Raw genomic sequence first — 20,295 nt, forward strand, 5'->3', positions numbered from 1 at the left:
AAGGAAAACAGACTAAAAGAAGCTTTAGAACGTGTTACATAGAAGAGGTGGGCTTTAACTGAAGTCTGTCTAGCCCAAGGCTTACAGTTAGTTGTTTTGCTGTTTCCAAAGTGGAAATTTCAGGAAGTGCAGGAGCAGGGCATGTTTTAGCCCTGCAGACTTGCGTCTTCCTCTGAGTGTGTGGGTACTCTCAGTTCCTTGACTGTTGGGTTAAGAATTAAGATGAGAGCCATTGGCCGTGCTTCAGATCTGTTAGAGCAAAGGCAGCATTGAAAGGTTCCGAAGCACACTGTCCAGAGGTAGAGGATGTCAGGCATGTGTCACGGATCCCTTGTCCTTTCCCCTTCCACTCCACAGATAGGCACTTCTGGGACAGCACTCTGGTTTCCCCTGTTCTCTATTTTGACAGCTTGCCGAAATACTTCCATTCTCAGCTTGATGAGCACAGAGGAAAAATGTTCTTCTGAACTTTGCCTTCCACATCTAGTCACCAGAAATTGGCTGTATTTTAAGGAAAAATAGACAACCTGGCTTTGTGTGGCTAGCTCCTGCTGTTGAGAAAATGGGGAAATGAGGATCAGAGCCTGTGGAGAATAGTTCCCGTTCTTCCCTTTCTGCAAAGGTTCCCCTCTCCTGGGTGTTCTTGCCACACAGGGTTTACGGGGCCTCTAAATTGAGAAGGAACTCCTGGTCAACCTGAGGCTTGTCCTGCCAAGAGGCAGTCACACACCCTCCTTCGTTCTCCAGAGTCCATGCCAGTCTGTTTTCAGGGTGGTTCAGGGTGCACTGCAAAACACTCAGGAAGAATGGCTGGTTGAGCTTAACTCCCAGAACTGGGATCCTGACTCCCCAGTCCCCCTCCAGCCCGCACCCCAAACGCTTTTGCAGGCAGATGGCTGTTGCTCTTACAATCCAACATGTTAATGCCCTGAACTTGGCTTTTTCTTTTCTGCCATTTCACAGTAGTGACTCTTTATATTTACCAGGTAAGTAAATGCCTTTGAAGCACTCTCCTTGGAGCTGGCCGTGGGAAATGACGGTGTGTTGTATCACACCTTTTAATAAACCACATTTCATTCAGAGAAACTGGAAAACTTTTTTTTTTTTTTTTTTTTTTGTGGTTTGCAAACTTGATATTAACATTGTCCTGACTAGAAAATGCTGAAACTTGCCCACCCACCCAGTTATGTTTAGGCTTCTAAAAATAATGTTATTCCTCCATACTCAGACATCTGTTTTCACTCTATTGCCAATTTAAATGCCGCTGTATACTCTGTATATCATGGCTGCTTTCCCAGTATTTTGAAATTTTGCGCAGGGTAAGGGGATTTTACAAGCTCTCTAACACGTGAAATTCTCTTCTACAGTAGCGGTACCACATGATGGCTCATGGTATGGCAGGTATTGGAGAGGACACCTGAGTGACTGGCTTTATTGCTGCTGAAATCAGATAATAGCTGAATTCCATTTGAGGACTGAGCACCTTGCTGGGCTCACTATGAAATGCAGGCTACCAGCAACAAACAGCAGCCTAGATGAACACTATAATTCCTCCAATCTGGGGAGAAACCTCCCTTTTTAATTACAACCGGCTGTTTTTGGCAGCGTTCCTCATAGGCTGTGATGAGCACATCTCATGTTTTATCTCACGTGGTCCCTTCATTGTTGGGGGAACAGATTCTACTGATCTGCTACACGGAGGTGGAAGCCAGTGCTCAGTCAGTACCACTGGCCAAGGCTATCTTCTTGACTTAGGTCATTTCTACTACCAAGGGCTGCCAGGCTTGAAGGTCTAGTTCTTGTGAAAACCTGGTTGAGAAGAATTAACAGAAAACAAATTGAGGTCGTCAGACATGGTGGCAGTGTTCTGGGTAGGTGTAGTCAGGAGCAAGTGCTGCTTCTATGTGTGGGTGGCCTGGAGAACTAAGGAGGGCAGTATCAGGAGTGCCCTTGGTGGCTACATGGCCGTCAGAGACTTCCTGTCGGGTTCCAGTAAGCTATACTTACCTTGGATTCAAGAACCTAAAGATTGAAAAACTTGCCCTAATGGGGGTCTTCCCAGAGTGACTCACCAAAAGTCTTCTGAACTTTGCCTGAAAATTTAAAAATATCCTAGAAAGTCAGGAATATTGTGAGCGTGGAGAAGCTTGACCACACCACAATTTCCTTTTGACTTAGACAGAAAATAGGGTGTCTGGTGGTGCATGTGTGAAGCCCTGCCCTCCCCAATGAGGGTCAGGAATAGATGGGACAGTTCAGCTTTAAGGCTTTACCCAGGTGTTTCAGGAACTGATTCAGACCTAGGTGACCATGTGGTATCATCTTGCACCCCTCCCTCATCCCTCTCTGTGTCCTCAGTGGGTTAGATACAGTTATACATTATGGCCACCTCATCCCATTCTAGAAAATACCTTGAAGAGTAGTGAGAACGTGTGTAAGAGAAGTCCTCTCATTCCTCTGTCTGCATGAAAAGCACTTTCTCCTTTAAACTCTCATATGATGTAAATGTGCTTCCATTGTTCCCTGAACTACAAAGTAAAGCCTACTTTAGAGTCATACTTATTTTATAGCCCAAAGGTAGCCATGCAGTTCTTTTAATCAAGAAATTTTTTATTCACTTTACATACCAATCACAGATCTCCTTTTCTCCTCTTGCCCCCCAGCCTTTACCCATTCCCCACTCCCCATTCCCTCCTACAAGAAGGTAAGGCCTCCCATGGGGAGTCAGCAGAGCATGGTACATTCAGTAGTGTGTGTGTGTGTGTGTGTGTGTGTGTGTGTGTGTGTGTGTGTGTGTGTGTCTGTGTCTGTGTGTCTGTGTGTCTGTGTGTCTGTGTCTCCCGTCTCAAGGCTGTTGTGAGGTATTCCACCATAGGTAGTAGGCTCCAAAAAGCCCACTCATGCACCAAGGATGGATCCTGATCCTGCCAGGGGTCCCCTTAAGCAGATCAAGCTACACAACTGTCTCATGTATGCAGAGGGCCTAAGGACTATCCTTTAGACCAGTGAATATGTTCCTATTAGAATCCTAGGCTGATCAGAACTGGGTTTGATGTCTAAGTAGTCCAGTTACTGTTTTTGTAGCCTTAGGTTAAACCGATCCTTCATTTATAAAAGGAAAACAATGAGAAATACTACCAAGATTATTGGCATAATTTTCAGTCAAATAAATTTAGATCAGAGTGTAGATGTTCCCTAGTGTACCATGAGGTTACAGCTGATTAGCCCATGGTAAGTTGAAAACAGTGTAGCTTGAAATAAGTTTACCATATTTAAGCTGATCCAGTGACACATTGCACTGTGGATTCCAGCTGTTCTCCTCTTGTGATCTAGTGGCAGACTGGCTTGCTGCTGGCATCCAGCATCCAAGTGGTTAGTCAGGGAGAGAAAGGGTCAAAATTCAAAATACAGTTTCTGTTGAATGTGTATTGTCTTTGCATTACAAGACCAAGAAAAAACAATAAGCTTAACCATTAAAAGTGAGGATCGTGTGTGTGTGTGTGTGTGTGGGGGGGGTGTTGGTGTTAGTGTTGGTGTTGAGACAGGCAGGGTCTTGCTGTGCAGCTCAGGCCTTGAACTTGTTGTCTTGTGCCTCATCTTCCCCAGTTCTGAGATTCCAAGTGTTTCCTCTCACAACTGGCTCAATGGCTCTAATGCAGCATGCATCCTGTTGACCTTTGACCCTCAGTTCTGGAATATGCTCATTAAACAGTGCATGACAAGGATTGGAACCCGGAGCTGAAGTTGTCTGTTTTTATTGTTGTTGTTGTTGTTTTCCTTTGTGTTTTTTGAGACAGGGTTTTTCTGTATAGCCCTGGCTGTCCTGGAACTCGCCTCCAACTCTAAGATCCCCCTGCCTCTGCCTCCCAAGTGCTGGGATTAAAGGTGTGCACCACCACCGCCTGGCAAAGTATTCCCTTCTTAGTTAAGTGATTGCAGTCTGGCTGGAGCTTGCGAGTGACAACGCAGTCAGTCTGTAACGTTGGCAAGTCCTGCACATAGACTAGACAACTCGTGAGTTGACATGTGGGTCGTGAGGATAGGACTGAGTAACAGGGCAGTCTTTTGCCGTTAGGGAGTAACTCAGTGAGTTATTTCTCTGTGTATCTTAGGGGCAAATGATGTTCTTCACACATACTGAATTCTGTCTAGTCCATTTCAGATCTAACCCCCATCTCCCGGGAAGTCCTATGACAGCTGTCAGGTAGGCAGGGAGGGTTTCAGAAGAAGCACTGTTGGCTAGCGTCTCACTAGGAAAAGAACAACATTAGGGTGTCCGTGGTGTTCTGCTTCTGGAAGCAACACCAGGATGTGAAAGCTAGCAGAGCAGTTGACTCACAGAAGCCACCTCTCTCTGCCTCCTCCTCCTCCAGACCATAGAATCGAATTGGCGGTGTGGTCGGCACAACTTGCAGAGGATCCAGTGCCGCTCAGAAAATAGTAAAGGTGTCTACTGTCTGCAGTATGACGATGACAAGATTATCAGTGGCCTCCGAGACAACTCCATCAAGGTGAGCGTCCGACTCTGCGCTAGTTTAGAGTGATGTGCAGCCCTGAAGTGCTGCTGTGTGCTAGTCTCTGCTGCTCTGCAGAGATAGGCTTATATCTGTTCTCAGCATCAGTAGCTCTTGTGTTGTTGAAAAGCACCAGAAACGGCATTTCCTGGTCTCATCTTACTTCTTCTCCCTGGCTCTGAGCACATTCACATTTGATGCTCTCTGTTTATGATATCCTCTCAGACTCCCTTGTCCTGCCCCCAGAGACACCTTTTCTTATTGCTGTGCCCAGAAATCTAGTGCTCTTCCCGTTCGCCTTCATATATATATGAGAAAGAGTTCCCCCTCCTCTCCCTCCCCTCCCTTCCTCTCCCCTCCTCATTGTGAATGAAACCTCTGGAAATACAAGCATGCAGGTCTTTGTGAGAACATAAGGACAGTTTACCTGTGTGAGTGAAAACTTGGAAACTGGATTGCTGGCTTGTGTGGTAAAATGATCTTGGGTTTGGGTATGACATTGTAGATGTAGTACTAGACTGTGGCCTATGAAGGCTAGGCTTCATTAGCCTGGCAGTTTTCTGCTCTCTGAAAATACAAACTTCAGAAAGACAGAAAATACATATAAAAGACACTCCTGATAAAGGAGTACTAGCCAAAGTGTGTAAAAATCCAACAATAAGGAATTAAAACATGTTTTTTAAAAACATGCTCAAACCTTAATCTTAGCATTAGGGAGGCAGAGGCAGGTGGATCTGTGTGAGTTTGAGGCCAGCCTGGTCTACAGAGCGAGTTCCAGGATACTCAGGGTTGCACAGAGAAACCCTGTCTTGAAAAACCAAAAAACTCTGACAATAGCCACAAAGAAAGGCAGAGTCCTTAATAGATCCATCTCCAGAGTGTGTCCAGCCAGCGAAGCAGCATTTGCAAAGGTGGCCATGTTGCCAATTTTCAAGGAAGGGGAAACAACAGGCTGAAGCCGCCTCACATTCCACTAGTGTGCCCAAGTCCACCTCACTCGTGCACTGGTGCTGGTGAGGAATTGAACAGCCCTTCACCTGTGGCTTGTGGAAATGTGAAACTGTCCAGCTCCTTTGGAAGGCAGTTTGACAGTTTCCTAGAACGCCTCTTATCGTATGACCAAGTGCTTACATTCCTTAGTATTTACTCAGAGGAGTTGAAAACTTAGTCCACCCCAACACGCACTCGCTTGTAGCAGCTTTATTCAAAGTACCTGCTAAGCCTTGGAAGTGAGCAGGTATCTGCAGTGGTGATGGGTAACTAACTGCAGTTCATCCAGGGGGTGGGATATTTTCAGCATTGAAAGGAATTTGCTATACAAGCCATGGAAAGCCATGGAGAGCTGTGAGCGCATGCTCCTAAGAAGCAGTGTGGAAGGCTTCATGGTACAGGCTGAGTGTGATAGTTTGGAAAAGAGTGAAAGAAGGGGAGATAGCTCAGGGTGTGACCACGTCACCACACAACCAGTTTCTGTTTTCATTCCTAAAAGTGCCTAGCTTTGTAATAAAACAAAGTGTGCACATTCGCAGAGCTGTGTGTCTGCTCTGGAAGCTGGGTGGTGGTGTCCTCCTCCTGTTTCCTCGGGTTATTCCCTCCCTCCCTCTCTGGTGCTCACCTTGTCTCCCGCACCCTGCACGTGCTCTGCCATGATGCAGAGTGCAGGGTGCACAGGAACCTTGGCGGAAGTGCAGGCACTAAATTGCTGCTGTGGTCCGTCTTGTCTCAATAGATCTGGGATAAAACCAGCCTGGAGTGCTTGAAGGTGCTGACAGGACACACAGGCTCTGTCCTCTGCCTCCAGTATGACGAGCGAGTCATCGTGACTGGTTCTTCAGATTCGACAGTGAGGTGAGGGGCCAGCCTTCGTTCTCTGACCTCAAAGGCCGTTCCGGGGAGACAGAGATACATACTCTCTTCAGGAGTTTTTGCATGCATGCACATTCATATGTGCACGTATGTGCACATACATGCACACAGGCTGCTCTGTACATACTTTTACTTGCTGTATCTCAAGACTTAACATGGAGACATGTTAAGCATTAGTCCAGAAGGCTGAGTTTTTATAAAGGTATCCTGTTCTTGCTGTGTTCTGTAGAGATGGTAATATATTCTCCTATAAAGTCACACTGCTTTAGCTTGCCTCCTGTTCTTGCCATCTAGAGCAGAGAGGAATAAGTCAGTTGTTCTTGAGCGTAAGGAACTGAGAATCATGCAGTTTGTAGACCCTCAGGAAATTGAGTTCTGAGACCAGAGACAACACATTTGATTATGATATCTGCTTGAGTTCTCTTAGATACTGCCTTCATCTCTGCAGGTATAGTAGGAAACTGGGAGGGCACATCATTTCCTTGGAGTCATAGAGCAGTCCAGTTTTGAACCTTGAGTTGAGGTCACTCATGACTGTCTTTCTAGCCTTTGCAATGGTGGAAGCTTACTTCTCAGTTGCCATCCCGGGACAGTGTGGAAGAGTCACTGCAGAAGGGAAGCAGTGACTGATAGTTGGGTATCAAGACTAGAAAGGGAATGTTCCCGAGATCTGCCCTATCCTCCTGGGAAAGCACGCTTCCCTGTACCTGACATGTACAGCAGAGCCAAAGGGCATCATGCAGCGAAGGCTGAGGGGGTCTCAGGACTGGAGGGAATGAGGAGCGGAAAGGAGGGGCTCACCTCAGCCAACTCAGATGCTTGGGGAGGATTGCTTAGTCATAGGCACTTTGGAGGAGCTGGGTAGTTCTTGGTCCATCCCTGGGTTCTGTGATACCCTTTGGGTTTCTTGTCTCATATCCCAGTGCCCAACTCTTTACTCAACCCCACCCACAGCACAGCTACTGGCCACGCCCTGATGTGGCCTCTAGGCTGCTGCCTTGTCACTGCTCAGCCTTCAAGGTTGTCTTCTGCTCTGTCAGTGCATCCTTTAGGATGTTGGGGCTTTTTTTTTTGCTTGTTCAAGTGTCAGATAAAAAGTGATTTGATGAAACGCCCCAGCTTAGTTTGCAAATATAAGCAGTAGATTCTTCAACATGCCCGAGGCCAATGAAAACCTTAAGCTTGGGGTCACCCCAGGCTCCTCATCTGTCAAACTCTCCCTGTTGTCTCAGACTCACTGAAAGTCTCCTGACCTGAGGGATGTCTTTGTCACTCTACAAACCTGAAGACATCCCTGAGTTAATTACTTTGAGTGTGAGATAAACCTGAGCCCAGCCAGAGTTAGCTTCCTTCTTAAAGGCACTTAGCACTTGTCAGCTTTAAGGAGGCTGCTGCCCAGGTTCTATTGCATACCATGCATAGGCATACCCTATACCCTGCACCTGGGTACAGGGTTCTGCTGGCAGTAGTCTGGCAGAATATACTTGGGGTGTGGGGGTTCTGCTGGTAGCATGCACTCGGTACACTAAATGACACTGAACCCAGACCTCCCCTTTCCCTGGCTCTCCCTGTCATAGCTTTCTGTTCTCTTCCAGAGTCTGGGATGTGAACACGGGTGAAGTTCTCAACACACTCATCCATCACAATGAAGCCGTACTGCACTTACGCTTCAGCAACGGACTGATGGTGACTTGTTCCAAGGACCGGTCCATTGCTGTGTGGGACATGGCTTCTGCCACTGATATCACTTTACGCCGTGTCCTGGTTGGCCACCGTGCTGCTGTCAATGTAGTAGACTTTGATGATAAGTACATTGTGTCTGCCTCTGGAGACAGGACCATTAAAGTGAGTGTGTCTGCAGTCTTCACCCTGGCTCTTCCTGTCCCTAAACAACAGAGAATAGGCAGAGGTGGCTCGCACTGGGTGGCAAGGGCTCTTTATGCATTCCCCCGAGACCCTCCCATTTCATATGCTGATAGAGCTACAGGCAAGACAAGAAGAAAAAAGTCATTGGTTCCAATAGAGAACAGTTGCCAATTTCATGAGATGACATTGTTGGTTTCTCTGTATAAGAGCCTTTGGCAGTTCCAGAACTCACTTTGTAGCCCAGGCTGGCCTTGAGATCGGAGATCCGCCTGCCTCTGCCTCCCAAGTGCTGGGAGTAAAGGTGTGCCCACCACCGCCCCGTTGTTAAGTCACCTTCCTAAGGGGAAGAGACTGAGCTGAGCATGATGCTGTATGTATAGGAGCTTTACATTTGTCAGCTCACAACACCACTACCATGACATGGCTCAAGCTGGTCATGTGGAGCTCATACTTGGTTTGTTCTCTTCTGAGAGCTTGCTATTGTATAGGCCCTGGTTAAATGCTGGGGAAAGACTGATGAACAAGACATCTTCCTGCCTTCAAGAAGCCAGGTTGGGTCAGGTAGTAAAAGGCAAAATGCAACTAGCAATTGTAGACTAAGGTGACCCACGCGATTCCCTTATCTGTGTTAACTTATTTTTAAAGTTTTGCTTTCACTCAAAAATTCTTTGACAATTTCACACATTGTCCACCCTGACCATTTTCACCCAGCCTCCCACTTCCCTATTCTCCGTCTCCCCACATTCTCTTTCCCACATTCATCTCTGTTCATTTTGTTCTGTGATCCATTAAGTTTGCCCAGTGTTGACTGGGTACCATGGGTTCGGAGTTATCTGTTGGAATCTAATGGCTCCGAGGTGTGTGCACAACGGCAGACAGGGACTCCCTCTCTCAGAATCTGTCACTAGCCAATAGTTCATCAGTAAGGGGTTGAGCCTCATGAGATCCTTCTACCTTTCTTACATATTTATTAACAGCTTTATTAATCTATAATTTCCACGCCTGAAGATTTGGCTTTTCCAAATGTATTACTAGTGCATTTACAGCTTTGCATAACATCACCCCAGCCTGGTTTATAAACACTTTCACCTACAACATTAACTGTGCAGGAGAGTCAGCCACATGTTCCTAGTATTCAGCGTCTACTCTCCGTTTCTGAATTTGCCTGTTGTAGACATTTCATATAAATAGATTTGTATATCCTGTGGCCTTTTGTATCTAGCTTGCTTGTGTAATGCAGGGTTTAACACAGACCAGGGTTTTGTTGCTTTTGGTGGCCAAGTGCTTCTTTACTCTGAACAGATGACACTGTTTCCCCCTCATGTGCTGATGCACTGTTGTTTGTTTCCCTTGGCTGACAATTATGAATGATGTTGCTGTAAACACTTACCCATTCATCTTTGCACATTCGGTTAGTTCTCTTAATTTACTGACACCCCAGGGAACTGCCACATGGTTTCCAGTGTGGCTGTCCCATGTTGAGGTCCTGCCAGCGTAAGGCTTTGTGCTGGGCAGTGCTCTGTGCTTGGCAACTCGCCCCACAAATCATGGGTCTTGTTTTATCTAAACTTCAGTTTCTGCAAGTGGAACAATTAGATTTTGTGTGCATTAACTTAACTATGACAGTTAGGAACACTTGGGCCTAATTAGAAAACACCTCTGTGGTGAGATTGCTTCACACTCTTGCCAACACTTGGTCTGGTCTGGTTTTGATCCATAGCTATGATGCACTGCAGGAGTATCTGGGGTTGGCTTTCACTCTTCAGGGGCTAGTGGTTTCTTGTTTTATTGGTCACTGTGTACTTGCTCTGGATAAATGTGTTTAAGTCTTAAGCCCATTTAAAAACTTAGTTTTATTTTTATGGTTGAGTTGTAATTTTTTAAAGATTTTTTTATATATATTATAGAGATGAGCTCCTTAATCAGATAAATGATTTTTCTCTCATTCTTTCACTTTGTTGATATCACTTTGGGATCACAAATAACTTTTAATTTTGATGTTATCCATTTTATTTTATGTGTGTGTTGTGTGTGCTTTTGTGGTGATACCTAAGAAATGATTGCCCAAATAGGGCTTTACTCTTTCCTTCTCTCCTCCGAGGTTTGTGTGATTCTGGCTCTTTTAGATCTTTGATCTGTTTTGAATTAAGTTTTTGTGTATGGCATGAGGTTGGGGGTCTAACTCCATGTGGAGGGGTGGACATAGAAATAGCTGCTTTCCCATTGAGCTGCAGATGCAGCTGGCTCACCAGCCCAGGAACTCCAGCCACTGTGTCTCCTTACTTGGCTCATCACATAGTAAGTGCGCCTGTGGGCATCTGCATCTTACAGACAGATCCACAAGAGGGAAGTATTTATATCATGTGTGGAATATTAGGAGTCCTGTGCCAGAATGTACGGCACTACTCAAGAGACAGGTGAGAAGAGGAGGCTGTGGAAGGTGGAGATGGTGTGTGTCAGTACATTAAGTGTGATGTGTGAGCTAGTGTGAAAACAAAATGACACCAACTTCTTCCTTCACAGGCAGAAGTACCTTAGCCTTCCAGGAGATGTTGTCTTTGTGAAGATCTCAAAGTCTAGACTTCTAAACTCCCCTGGGTTTCACTCCAGTTATATTACCCATGGCCAGCAAAGCCCATGCTGTCCAGTTTCCTCCCTAGCCCATTGTTAACCAAGAAGGAAGTGTGGTCAGTCAGAGACATTTGGAACCTTTCTTGGAGTGTGCCCCTGCTTCGAGGCTGTGTAGCCACACTGTCTGTAAGCTTGCCCATCCTTCTACCTCAGCCATCCTGCATGCTAGGATGGTAGGGGACATCTCCCTGCCCAGCTCTCCTGGCAGGCATGTTGTGGCGGGTTTGGTGGCTTCCTAACAGCGCTGCTTCTGTCCACAGGTGTGGAGCACGAGCACCTGTGAGTTTGTTCGCACTCTGAATGGGCATAAGCGGGGCATCGCCTGTCTGCAGTACCGGGACCGGCTGGTCGTCAGTGGCTCATCGGATAACACCATCCGGTGCGTAGAAATTGGAATTGGTTTATTTATTTATTTATTTTTTACAAAAAAACCAATGGGTAGAAAACAAAACCGAAAGAGTCTCTTACTCCAGAATTAGAAGACATGAGTTTATACCCTGTGGATCATGCAAAGGAGAAGGCTTAATATGGCTGGGGGTTGGTTCAGTTTTCTAAGACACTGAACACCCAGTGAGTCCGAGACCCAGCCTTTAGAAACCAAGCAACCCTGGTATCTAGTCCACACAAGGCACCACTGAGTTTCATCAGGATTGGGAGACCACTGGGCCTGGAGTCCCTGGCTGTGTGTGATCTTGCTCTACATGCTTTTTTCTTTTCCTGCCTCATGACTATATCTCCTCCAGGAAGCTCCTCTGAAGCCACTGGGCTCTGTAGATTTATCCGCTGAGATACCAAGAGAATTCCCAGGGACGGAGCATAATTGAAGTGTCTTTGCTGAGTTGATTAAAAAAGAAAATTGCTTTTATATTTCAAATTACAAACAAAATATAACAGAAAGTGAGGCTTCCGCCTAAATTAGTGCTAAAAGCACAAATGTTTTTACACACGCACGCACGCACGCACGCACGCACGCACGTACGTACGTACGTACGTACGTATGTATGTATGTGGTATGAGCCAGGAGTGAGATGGGAATATGGAATTGAAGAGAATGAAAAATCTTACCTGTATGGAACAGGTGTACAGGACTTGAGGAGGGCATGAGTCATGTGTGAGAATCTGTTTCATAGACAACTGCTTCTTGTTTAAGGCTATGGGATATTGAGTGTGGTGCCTGTCTGAGAGTCCTGGAGGGGCACGAAGAATTGGTCCGATGCATCCGTTTTGATAACAAGAGGATTGTCAGTGGCGCCTATGATGGGTATGTGTTCAGTCTGCACATGCATGGGTATAGCCTTGTCAGGAACACAACCGCTGTCTCTTAAAGAGCTCTGTGCATGCTGGACTCTGTGTGAGGAAATCCGTCATACCAGTGTGTCAGGTGTGGATGCCCTGGTCCAGAAAGATGAAGTAAAGCTTGCCTGAACCACACTGTAGCCAGGCACTTGAGTTCTAGCTTATATGCTAACTATTACCAGAAACATAAAGAGTAGGACCTGGTGAATGTGCTTGCTGCACAAGCCTAGCAGCCCTGGTAAGGAAAGAACTCACTCCAGACCTATGTGCATATGAATATACATATGTGCATACACAGGTTACACTACAGGAAATTCTGGTCTTTGCTTAATTCTAAATAAACAGGAACACCACTACCCCCTCCTTTGAACTCAATAATAAATTCCTCTTTTCTCCTTTTGTTCTCAATGACAAATGGAAGCCATAAGCCCCAGTCCTGCATTATATATGCTTGGTCACTGGGCATTAGTGCTATAATCATTTCTTCATTTGGAGAAAGGCATCCTGGGAATCTTGCATTCAGTCCCCCAAGTAATGAATTTGATGACATAGATATCTAGTTAGGAAGTGAATTTGGTAACCCAAAGTCCTTTGCCTATTTATCTCCTTAACAGTAACATCCCTTCAAAGTTTCAGGAACTCTGGGAAGGTTTAGGCTCTTTTTCCAAAATAAGATATTCAAAATCTAAGTTCAGAAACGTAGAAACGCCAGCATGTTGCCTACTGGGTTTGACAGAGACTTGCAGTTGCCCTCTGCCTTGTCATGGATATGCCCACGATGTAGACAGTGGTAACTTTTGCGTTAATCCCAGTCTGTTTTTCCTTTGCAGGAAGATTAAAGTCTGGGATTTGCAAGCTGCTCTTGACCCTCGGGCCCCAGCAAGCACATTGTGTCTGCGCACCTTGGTGGTATGTGATTTGTTGGGGTGATGGGGTACCCACTAAAGCTTGTGTCTTGTACCATGCTTTTAGAGATTCATAGGTAATTTTGGCCAGCCAGAACATACCCTTTACACTACTGCAGGATCCTCTGTAGATGGGCAGGCACCCTCATAGCTTGTACTGTGTACCTCATGTATCCTTGGGGGAGTCTTCAGTGTGCGGCTGTGTTGTTTTATAACTGCACACTTGTGTACTGTTAAGGTAGAATTTCCCTCAGTCTCTGTTATATGGATTATTGCTTTGGCACATAGGAACACTTCAATTTTTAAAATTTATTTTGAATTAATAAATAATTGTGTATTGTTAAAGGACTATGATGTGATATTTTTGTTTATAGTATACATTAGAGAAAAATTATCAACTAATTAACGAGAACATCAATTTTAATTTCTTTCTGATAGAAATATATTAAAAATCTGTTTTTAAACCAAGTGTAGTAGTTCAGACCTGTAATCCCAGCACTTGGGAGGTAGATGCAGGAGGATCAGGAGTCTGAGGTCATCCTTGCCTACATAGTGAATTTGAGGCCAGCCTGGGATACATAAGACCCTGTCTCCTACCTGCAAAAAACAAAAACAAAACAAAACAAAACAAAACAAAAAGCAAAACTCCTCTTCATAAATTTTGTAGTATACAACAACACTTGGCTTTTTATTGTGGTTACTCTGTGGTCCATGGATGATTGACAGGGTTCTTGCAGTCTAACTGATGCTTTGGACCCTTTGATGGACGTTGGGAGTCAACCCATCTTTCTCTTTCCAGTCACCCTTCCCCTTCTCCCACTCCGGTGTCCTCCTTTTTGTCTCATTGCTGTGAGATCCAGTCTGTGGGATCATTGTCTCTCTGTGCCTACCTTATTCCACTTATGTAATGACCTCCAGGGTCATCCGCATGTCAGTGTAAATGGCAGAATATCTTGGGTTGCTTTAAGACCAAATAAATACTTTATTTTGATATGTCAATCTTTTGTAATAGTACCAAAGCTGTTGAAATCTAATATTGAATCTGTTTGATTTTTTTTTTTTAAAAGAAGACATCTGAAAACAGCGATGTGCTTTTCTTGAAAAATTTTTTGAGACAGGCTTTCCCATGTAGTTTTGGTGCCTGTCCTGGATCTTGCTTTGTAGACCAGGCTGGTCTTGAACTCACAGAGATCCTCCTGGCTCTGCCTCCCGAGTGCTTGGATCAAGGGCGTGCGCCACCACCGCCCAGCTCATCTGCTGTGGTTTAACTAGATTTTCTTGGTTATGTTTAAAAAAATTTGTTTATAGGAGCAGGGTGTGGTAGTACATGTTTAATCCCAGCACTCAAGAGGCAGAGGCAAGCAGATCTCTGTGAGTTGGAGGGCAGCCTGGTCTACAAAGGGAGTTCCAGGCTGGCCAGGGCTGTTACACAGAGAAACCCTGTCTTAAAATAAAAAGAAAAGAAAGAAAGGAAGAAAGAAAGAAAGAAAAAAGAAACATTATAGCAACCTTGCACTTCTGATTCCGGTTTTACAGTGTATTCCAAGTGGGTATTAACTCTGATGGCCTCTGTGAGGTGATCACATAGCTTTTCTTCTGTGACATATGACTAGTCCACAGTGTAGGACATAATGTTTATAACATAAAAAAGGGAAGAAAAGAAAACCCTAGAAGGCAAAACAGAGCATTTGTTCTCAGAAAAGTCATAGCTCAGTGGCTAGGAAGTCCTGCAGGAAGCTTGGAGAAATGCTGACTTTGCAGCCTGAGTTAAATCCTGGCTCTGGAGGTGGGGACTCTAAAGATGGTACTGTTAATCAAGCTGCTCCTTTGCAGGAACACTCTGGACGTGTGTTTCGGCTACAGTTTGATGAGTTTCAGATCATCAGCAGTTCCCATGATGACACTATTTTGATTTGGGATTTCTTAAACGTGCCTCCCAGTGCCCAGAATGAGACACGTTCTCCCTCCAGAACCTACACCTATATCTCCAGATAGCGGTCTGCACTTTGGCCCAATCTGGTGAGTATGCTCAAACCCAAGCCCTACCTGGGCTCTTCAAGGCCTTGCTTCTGGGCTTTACCTTTGAATTCCTTGGTATTGTTAACAAGCCTCATCTGGATCTAACAGGTGAGGTCCTGATGGTCTCACCACAGAACCCTGCACATCGTGGGCTTTCACATCATTGTTAACAGGTGATGGATGAGGTTGCTGTCTTAAAAACTGGCTTCCTAAGTGATCTCCCCGATGGTCATGGCTGTTACACACCAGGATAGTTCTTCAGGTTTGTTTTTGGAGTGCAGGAATCAAACCTTTTTTCCTGGTCCTTTGGTTCTGTGGCTTACAGACAGACAGATGCACATATATGCATGCACACAGGAGGACAATCCAAATTATTTTTCTTCCCACCACCACAGCCCACTCTCTGTTGCCATCTCAGAAATGAGAGATCGTGAAGTGTGTGGTGAGCCTTGAAACCCATCTTTCGTGGTGAGGGCAGCAGGTGCTTTGGGAAGCAGGTCCTTTGCTCTGTTACATAGCCATCACACGGTTGGTGACAGGATGTTTTGCTTATCAATATGCTCAGTTTAGAAGGATGAGAGATGGCCAACTGGTCCACATCTCAGATACCCATGACTACTGAGAACAGCATTCCCAACTTGAAGATTTACCAGAGGCCACTGGATTCTGTACAGGTCACACTTTGTAGACTTAATACCTACCCATACTTCTGTGAATATATGTATATAAAGACTTGTGGTTAAAATCTCCTAATTTAAAAGCATTGCTTAATTCATTGTAGCTTCTTACTAATATTTTCTTTTTTATTAAAAAGTATAAAATGTCTATGTGTAAAATCGAGAAGTTGTGGGGATGGAAAGAATGAGAACCCCTAATACCAAGTCACCCGGAGCCCCATCATGTCAGGTACTGCTGAGTTAAGGTTGAATCCCATGAATGACTAAGAAGTTTGCCCTGCTCGGGGCTGACACACTGAAGCCAAGCACCACATCTGACCCATTGTATGCTTTGGTTTTCCTGCCCCGCTGCAGGCCAAAAATAGTTCTTCTTTTTTTTTTTTTCAAATATTTATTTATTATGTATACAGAAGAGGGCACCAGATCTCATTACAGATGGTTGTGAGCCACCATGTGTGTGCTGGGAATTGAACTCAGGACCTCTGGAAGAGCAGTCGGTGCTCTTAACCTCTGAGCCATCTCTCCAGCCCCCAAAAATAGTTCTTGTATTTTAAACACTTGAAACATATCAAAAAGAAAATTGGACACCATGTAGAAATTAGATGACATTAAAATTCCACCTTCCATAGATCAGTTGAATGGGAGCGTAGCTGTACTCGCTGGCTTGCACTTCCTGTGGCTGCTTCTGTACTTTAGTGATAGAAGTGAGTAGTCGGGACAGAGCTCACACACACAGCCTGTGGCATGTCAGCCAATTCCCATGCAGCCTTTAAGAATCAAAGATCTGCGTCAAGAGTGGCAGATCTGTGCTGCTTTGAACAGTTCCCTTGGACCAGTAGTGCTGGTGGAGGGAACAGCTCTGGGACCCCAAGTGACACACCTGCTGTGTGTCAGGGAAGGCCACCAACAGGGACCTGAGAGCCACTCAGATGTTTACTGTTCCTGCTCTTCCCATGTGCTAACACTGGGTCTGCCTACACAGTCAAATTCTCCCTCACTCCTTTCTCTTGGAAGATTCTGTATATGACCATTGAAAGACCCACCTGGCAGAGTCTTGTATTCATTGAGTGGAATCTTCAGAGCATGGCCTCCCCCTGGTCTTTCCCTTCCATTCTTGAGCCTGCCTACTGTGCCTCTCCCATGGCCTAATTAATGTCTGGTCTCCTTTCTTCTCCAGGGTTCCCTGGTCTTGAACTACTGGCTACATGGCGGCTACCACATGCCTAAGGGAGTTCGTTCACAGCTGAGTGCTGGGGCTGGGATTGGTTCTAGATGCTGGGTAGACATACCAGCCCTACTCTTCAAGCCCCAACTTTCCCAGCACCACCCCTGGCTCTACTTGGAGAAGGACAGCTTAGCCTACCGACTGCAAGTAGAGCAGCAGCGCACGCCCTCCCTCCAGTGAAGAGCCCAACGCTTCCTTCCGATGCACACGCTCACGGGAAGGACACATGGCCTGTTCTTCAGAAGCAAAGCGACCGTGGGAGAAGACCTGTCTCTAATTTACATCGCTTTGAACCTTGGTTTGGTACTAAAAACAACATTGCATTCTTGGTGAAGTGTTGGGGGTTCAGGGCTCTCTTCTCCAGCAGCAGCAGCAGCAGCAGCAGCAGCAGCAGCAGCAGCAGCAGCAGCAGCTTCTCCTTAGACCTTCAGGTCACTGTCATTCTGACGTGCATAGGAATGTGTCGGACAATGGACAGCTCTGGATTATTTTAGTATTTTTGGATTACACTTCCTTTCTGTACCAGTTTCTTTTAATTTAAAGAATAAGTGAGTTATATTACCTCTCCACAGGTGATACGGCTATTTTCTTTTATTAACTGTTCTCTGTTCCCTCATCATTTCCTGATATTTGCTAGAGTAACACCCTTATCCACGTGCTTGCCTCCTAATTTAAAATACTGTACCCGCATGTAGATATAATGTACATAACAATTCAAGCTCAAGGTTGCCGGACGGGCCCCTGCATCGGAGACACTACTGTGGAGTGTGTCGCGCTCAGCTGCAGGTGGGCCCGAGAGCCTGACTCCAGGGTTGCTGTGATTCCTAGAACCTTCCTGCAGTGTTCCTTTGCGTTTTATTTGTCACTGTCCTGTGTGTGCTGTGTTCAGATGGAACTTCAGAAGTTTATCAGGATGTTTGTTTGTTTGTGACTTCTGCAGTGGACAGGCATCTTTGCAGTCTCCATGTCACTGTTCTCCTCCTCATGAGTACCCCTCCTGAGAGCTAGTGATCACCTCATCACGGGGATCATCTCTTCTCTGTCCAATGTCCTGCTGTGTGGCAGTAACCCTGAGACAGGGAGAAGGCAGCCCCGTTGACGGGGCTCCTGGCTCTGGGCTCCCTGCACTCTGGCAGGGTGTTGGAAGCTGCTGAGTTAGAACCTGCGGAGCAGGTCAGCTGTTCAGAGCTCACAGGAAGGGCAAGGCCCTCCTGTGTGGAGCACAGCCTCAGGCCTCCCTCTCCTCCCCTCCCCTCCTGTCAGCTCTGGTGTGACTCATCACTTCAGTTCTCTAAGCTCCCGGGTGTGAGAGGCACACAGACAGGACTTTGGTCGACATTTCCCTCTTCCAAGATTAGGTTTTGATTTGCCCCTCACCATTGTTTCCAAAGATCAAGGAATGCCAGTGAGTACCCTTTAAAGGACCAACCAGCCCCTCCCTGGGAATGGAGCCTCTTCCCATGGAAGCACACTCTAGGAGAGAGAAGGCCCCTGGGCTCCACTCACCCTGGCATTGTGAATGCTGTGGGCATCAGTGTGTGTCAGTGATTGGTTTATTGGTTGATGTTGCTTTTTCCTTGTTGGTGTCGTCTCTTCTCTTCTCTTCTCTTCTCTTCTCTTCTCTTCTCTTCTCTTCCTCTTCCTCTTCCTCTTCCTCTTCCTCTTCCTCTTTCTCTCTCTCACTCAGATACATTGTTCTCACTTGCTTCTACATTTGTTTCTCAGAGGTGGGGGTTCAAATGTATGGAAAGTAGGCCCCAGTCTATAAGGGCGCAGGTATGAACACACCACCTCACAGCTCATCACCCTTTGACAGGAATGCCCAGGGGAGCCAGGGGGGAGGGGAGTGAATTCTGAACAATTGGACTGTTCAGTTGTTTTTGCATGTTAAATATAGAAGTTCCTGCCCATCCTTGGGAGATCATGGCCTTCACATATGCACACGACCTTTGAATTGTGCCTACTAAATTATAGCAGGGGACTTGGGTACCCAAGGAATTCCAACTTCTGGGATTACAGTAGTAATTCCTAGTTGTACTCTGGACTTTATTTTGCTAACCGTAATTGAGCAACTGTAAATTACTGCTATATTAATGTGTTAAAGCACTGGGGTAGTCTAATTCTAACTGGTAATTAATTATGTTTGCCAATTATCTGTTTGAAATAAATATGTGTCTGAACAGCTATTGAAACTGTTAAATTGTACAGATATTATCATGACGGCTTTGTACTGTGGAATGTGCTTAATAAAAAAAAGTTTGACCTTTGTCCAATAAATTGCTAAGTAATGTCAGTAAATCAAGATGAGTATTATGCAGTACACCTGACCTGGCTTCATGGCGATTGTTACTTCAGCTACTAATTCAAAGCCAATACTCTCAATAAAGTGTTGCAGTATTCCGCTGTTCTGTTACATTTTTCAGAAAAAACAGTTTTGTACTATCAAGAATTAAGAGACATACCTGAGGGTAGATTTTCAAAGTCATCTGCTCTATAGGTGAAGCTAACTCGATGATTCTGGCCTGTGGATTCCTCACCTCACCTTCTCTCCCAGAAAGCTCTAAGAGCTGAGGACTCCTCACCATCAAATCTGCATGGTGGATGTGCATGAGTTCTGCAAACTAAGAAAATGGCCTCAGGTACTTCCAGGTGAGAGGATCCTTCCTCTTGAAACGGTGTGAGTGATGGAGGTACAGGTGCAGGAAGTGAGCTTGCCGTGACAGTAAGCTTTTGAATGAAATGGAACAGTATTATGATGGACTTACCCATGAGCTTGAATAAGAAAACTAATTTACAAGCCTAAAAGAGTACAGGGTGCTACTTCTCCCTTTCTGGTGATCATTCCATGCCGTTCTTGTTTAGTGGCTTAGTATTTGGTTATAAGGATATATCTTTTTGCCAGTTCAATTGAGAGTGGAGATTGGCTTGTTTTTAGCCCAACTGTTAAATATAGTAAGCTGTTCCCCATGGTTTGGGCTAGTCCTTAGGAACAGCAAGGGATGAACTCCCAGTGTGTGTGTGGGGGATGGGGGGGCGAGTATATAGTAGCTTGGATTATGTACTGGGTAGTTTTATGTTAACTTGACACAAATTAAAGTCATCTGACAGGTGGGTACCTCAATTAAGAAAATGCCTCCATAAGATCAGGTTGTAGGCAGGCCTGTAAGATGTGTGTTTTTTTTTTTTGTTTTTGTTTTTGTTTTTTGTTTTTTGTTTTTTTGCTTTTGGGTTAGAAAGATAATTTTCTTAATTATTGATTGATGGGAGAAGGCCCAGCCCACTGTGGATGGTGTCAT

The 20,295-nt window shown here is 45.4% G+C and overlaps 1 protein-coding gene across 5 annotated transcripts in view; it reads left to right on the forward strand.

Moving 5' to 3' along the window:
• The window catches only part of Fbxw11 (F-box and WD repeat domain containing 11), a 99,593-nt gene extending 80,954 nt beyond the window's left edge, over positions 1–18,639 (forward strand). For all 5 annotated transcript variants that reach the window (XM_036195466.1, XM_036195467.1, XM_036195469.1 and 2 more), the window contains 8 exons: positions 4,374–4,511; positions 6,244–6,362; positions 7,976–8,225; positions 11,138–11,256; positions 12,028–12,138; positions 13,004–13,082; positions 14,912–15,097; positions 16,952–18,639. In XM_036195466.1, coding sequence (XP_036051359.1) covers positions 4,374–4,511; positions 6,244–6,362; positions 7,976–8,225; positions 11,138–11,256; positions 12,028–12,138; positions 13,004–13,082; positions 14,912–15,073 — 978 coding nt within the window. In that variant the 3' untranslated portion in view covers positions 15,074–15,097; positions 16,952–18,639. The remainder of the gene's footprint in view (positions 1–4,373; positions 4,512–6,243; positions 6,363–7,975; positions 8,226–11,137; positions 11,257–12,027; positions 12,139–13,003; positions 13,083–14,911; positions 15,098–16,951) is intronic.
• The last annotated feature ends 1,656 nt before the right edge of the window (positions 18,640–20,295 follow it).

This window comes from Onychomys torridus, chromosome 8, assembly GCF_903995425.1.
Source record: "Onychomys torridus chromosome 8, mOncTor1.1, whole genome shotgun sequence".
Taxonomy (NCBI): Eukaryota; Metazoa; Chordata; class Mammalia; order Rodentia; family Cricetidae; genus Onychomys; species Onychomys torridus.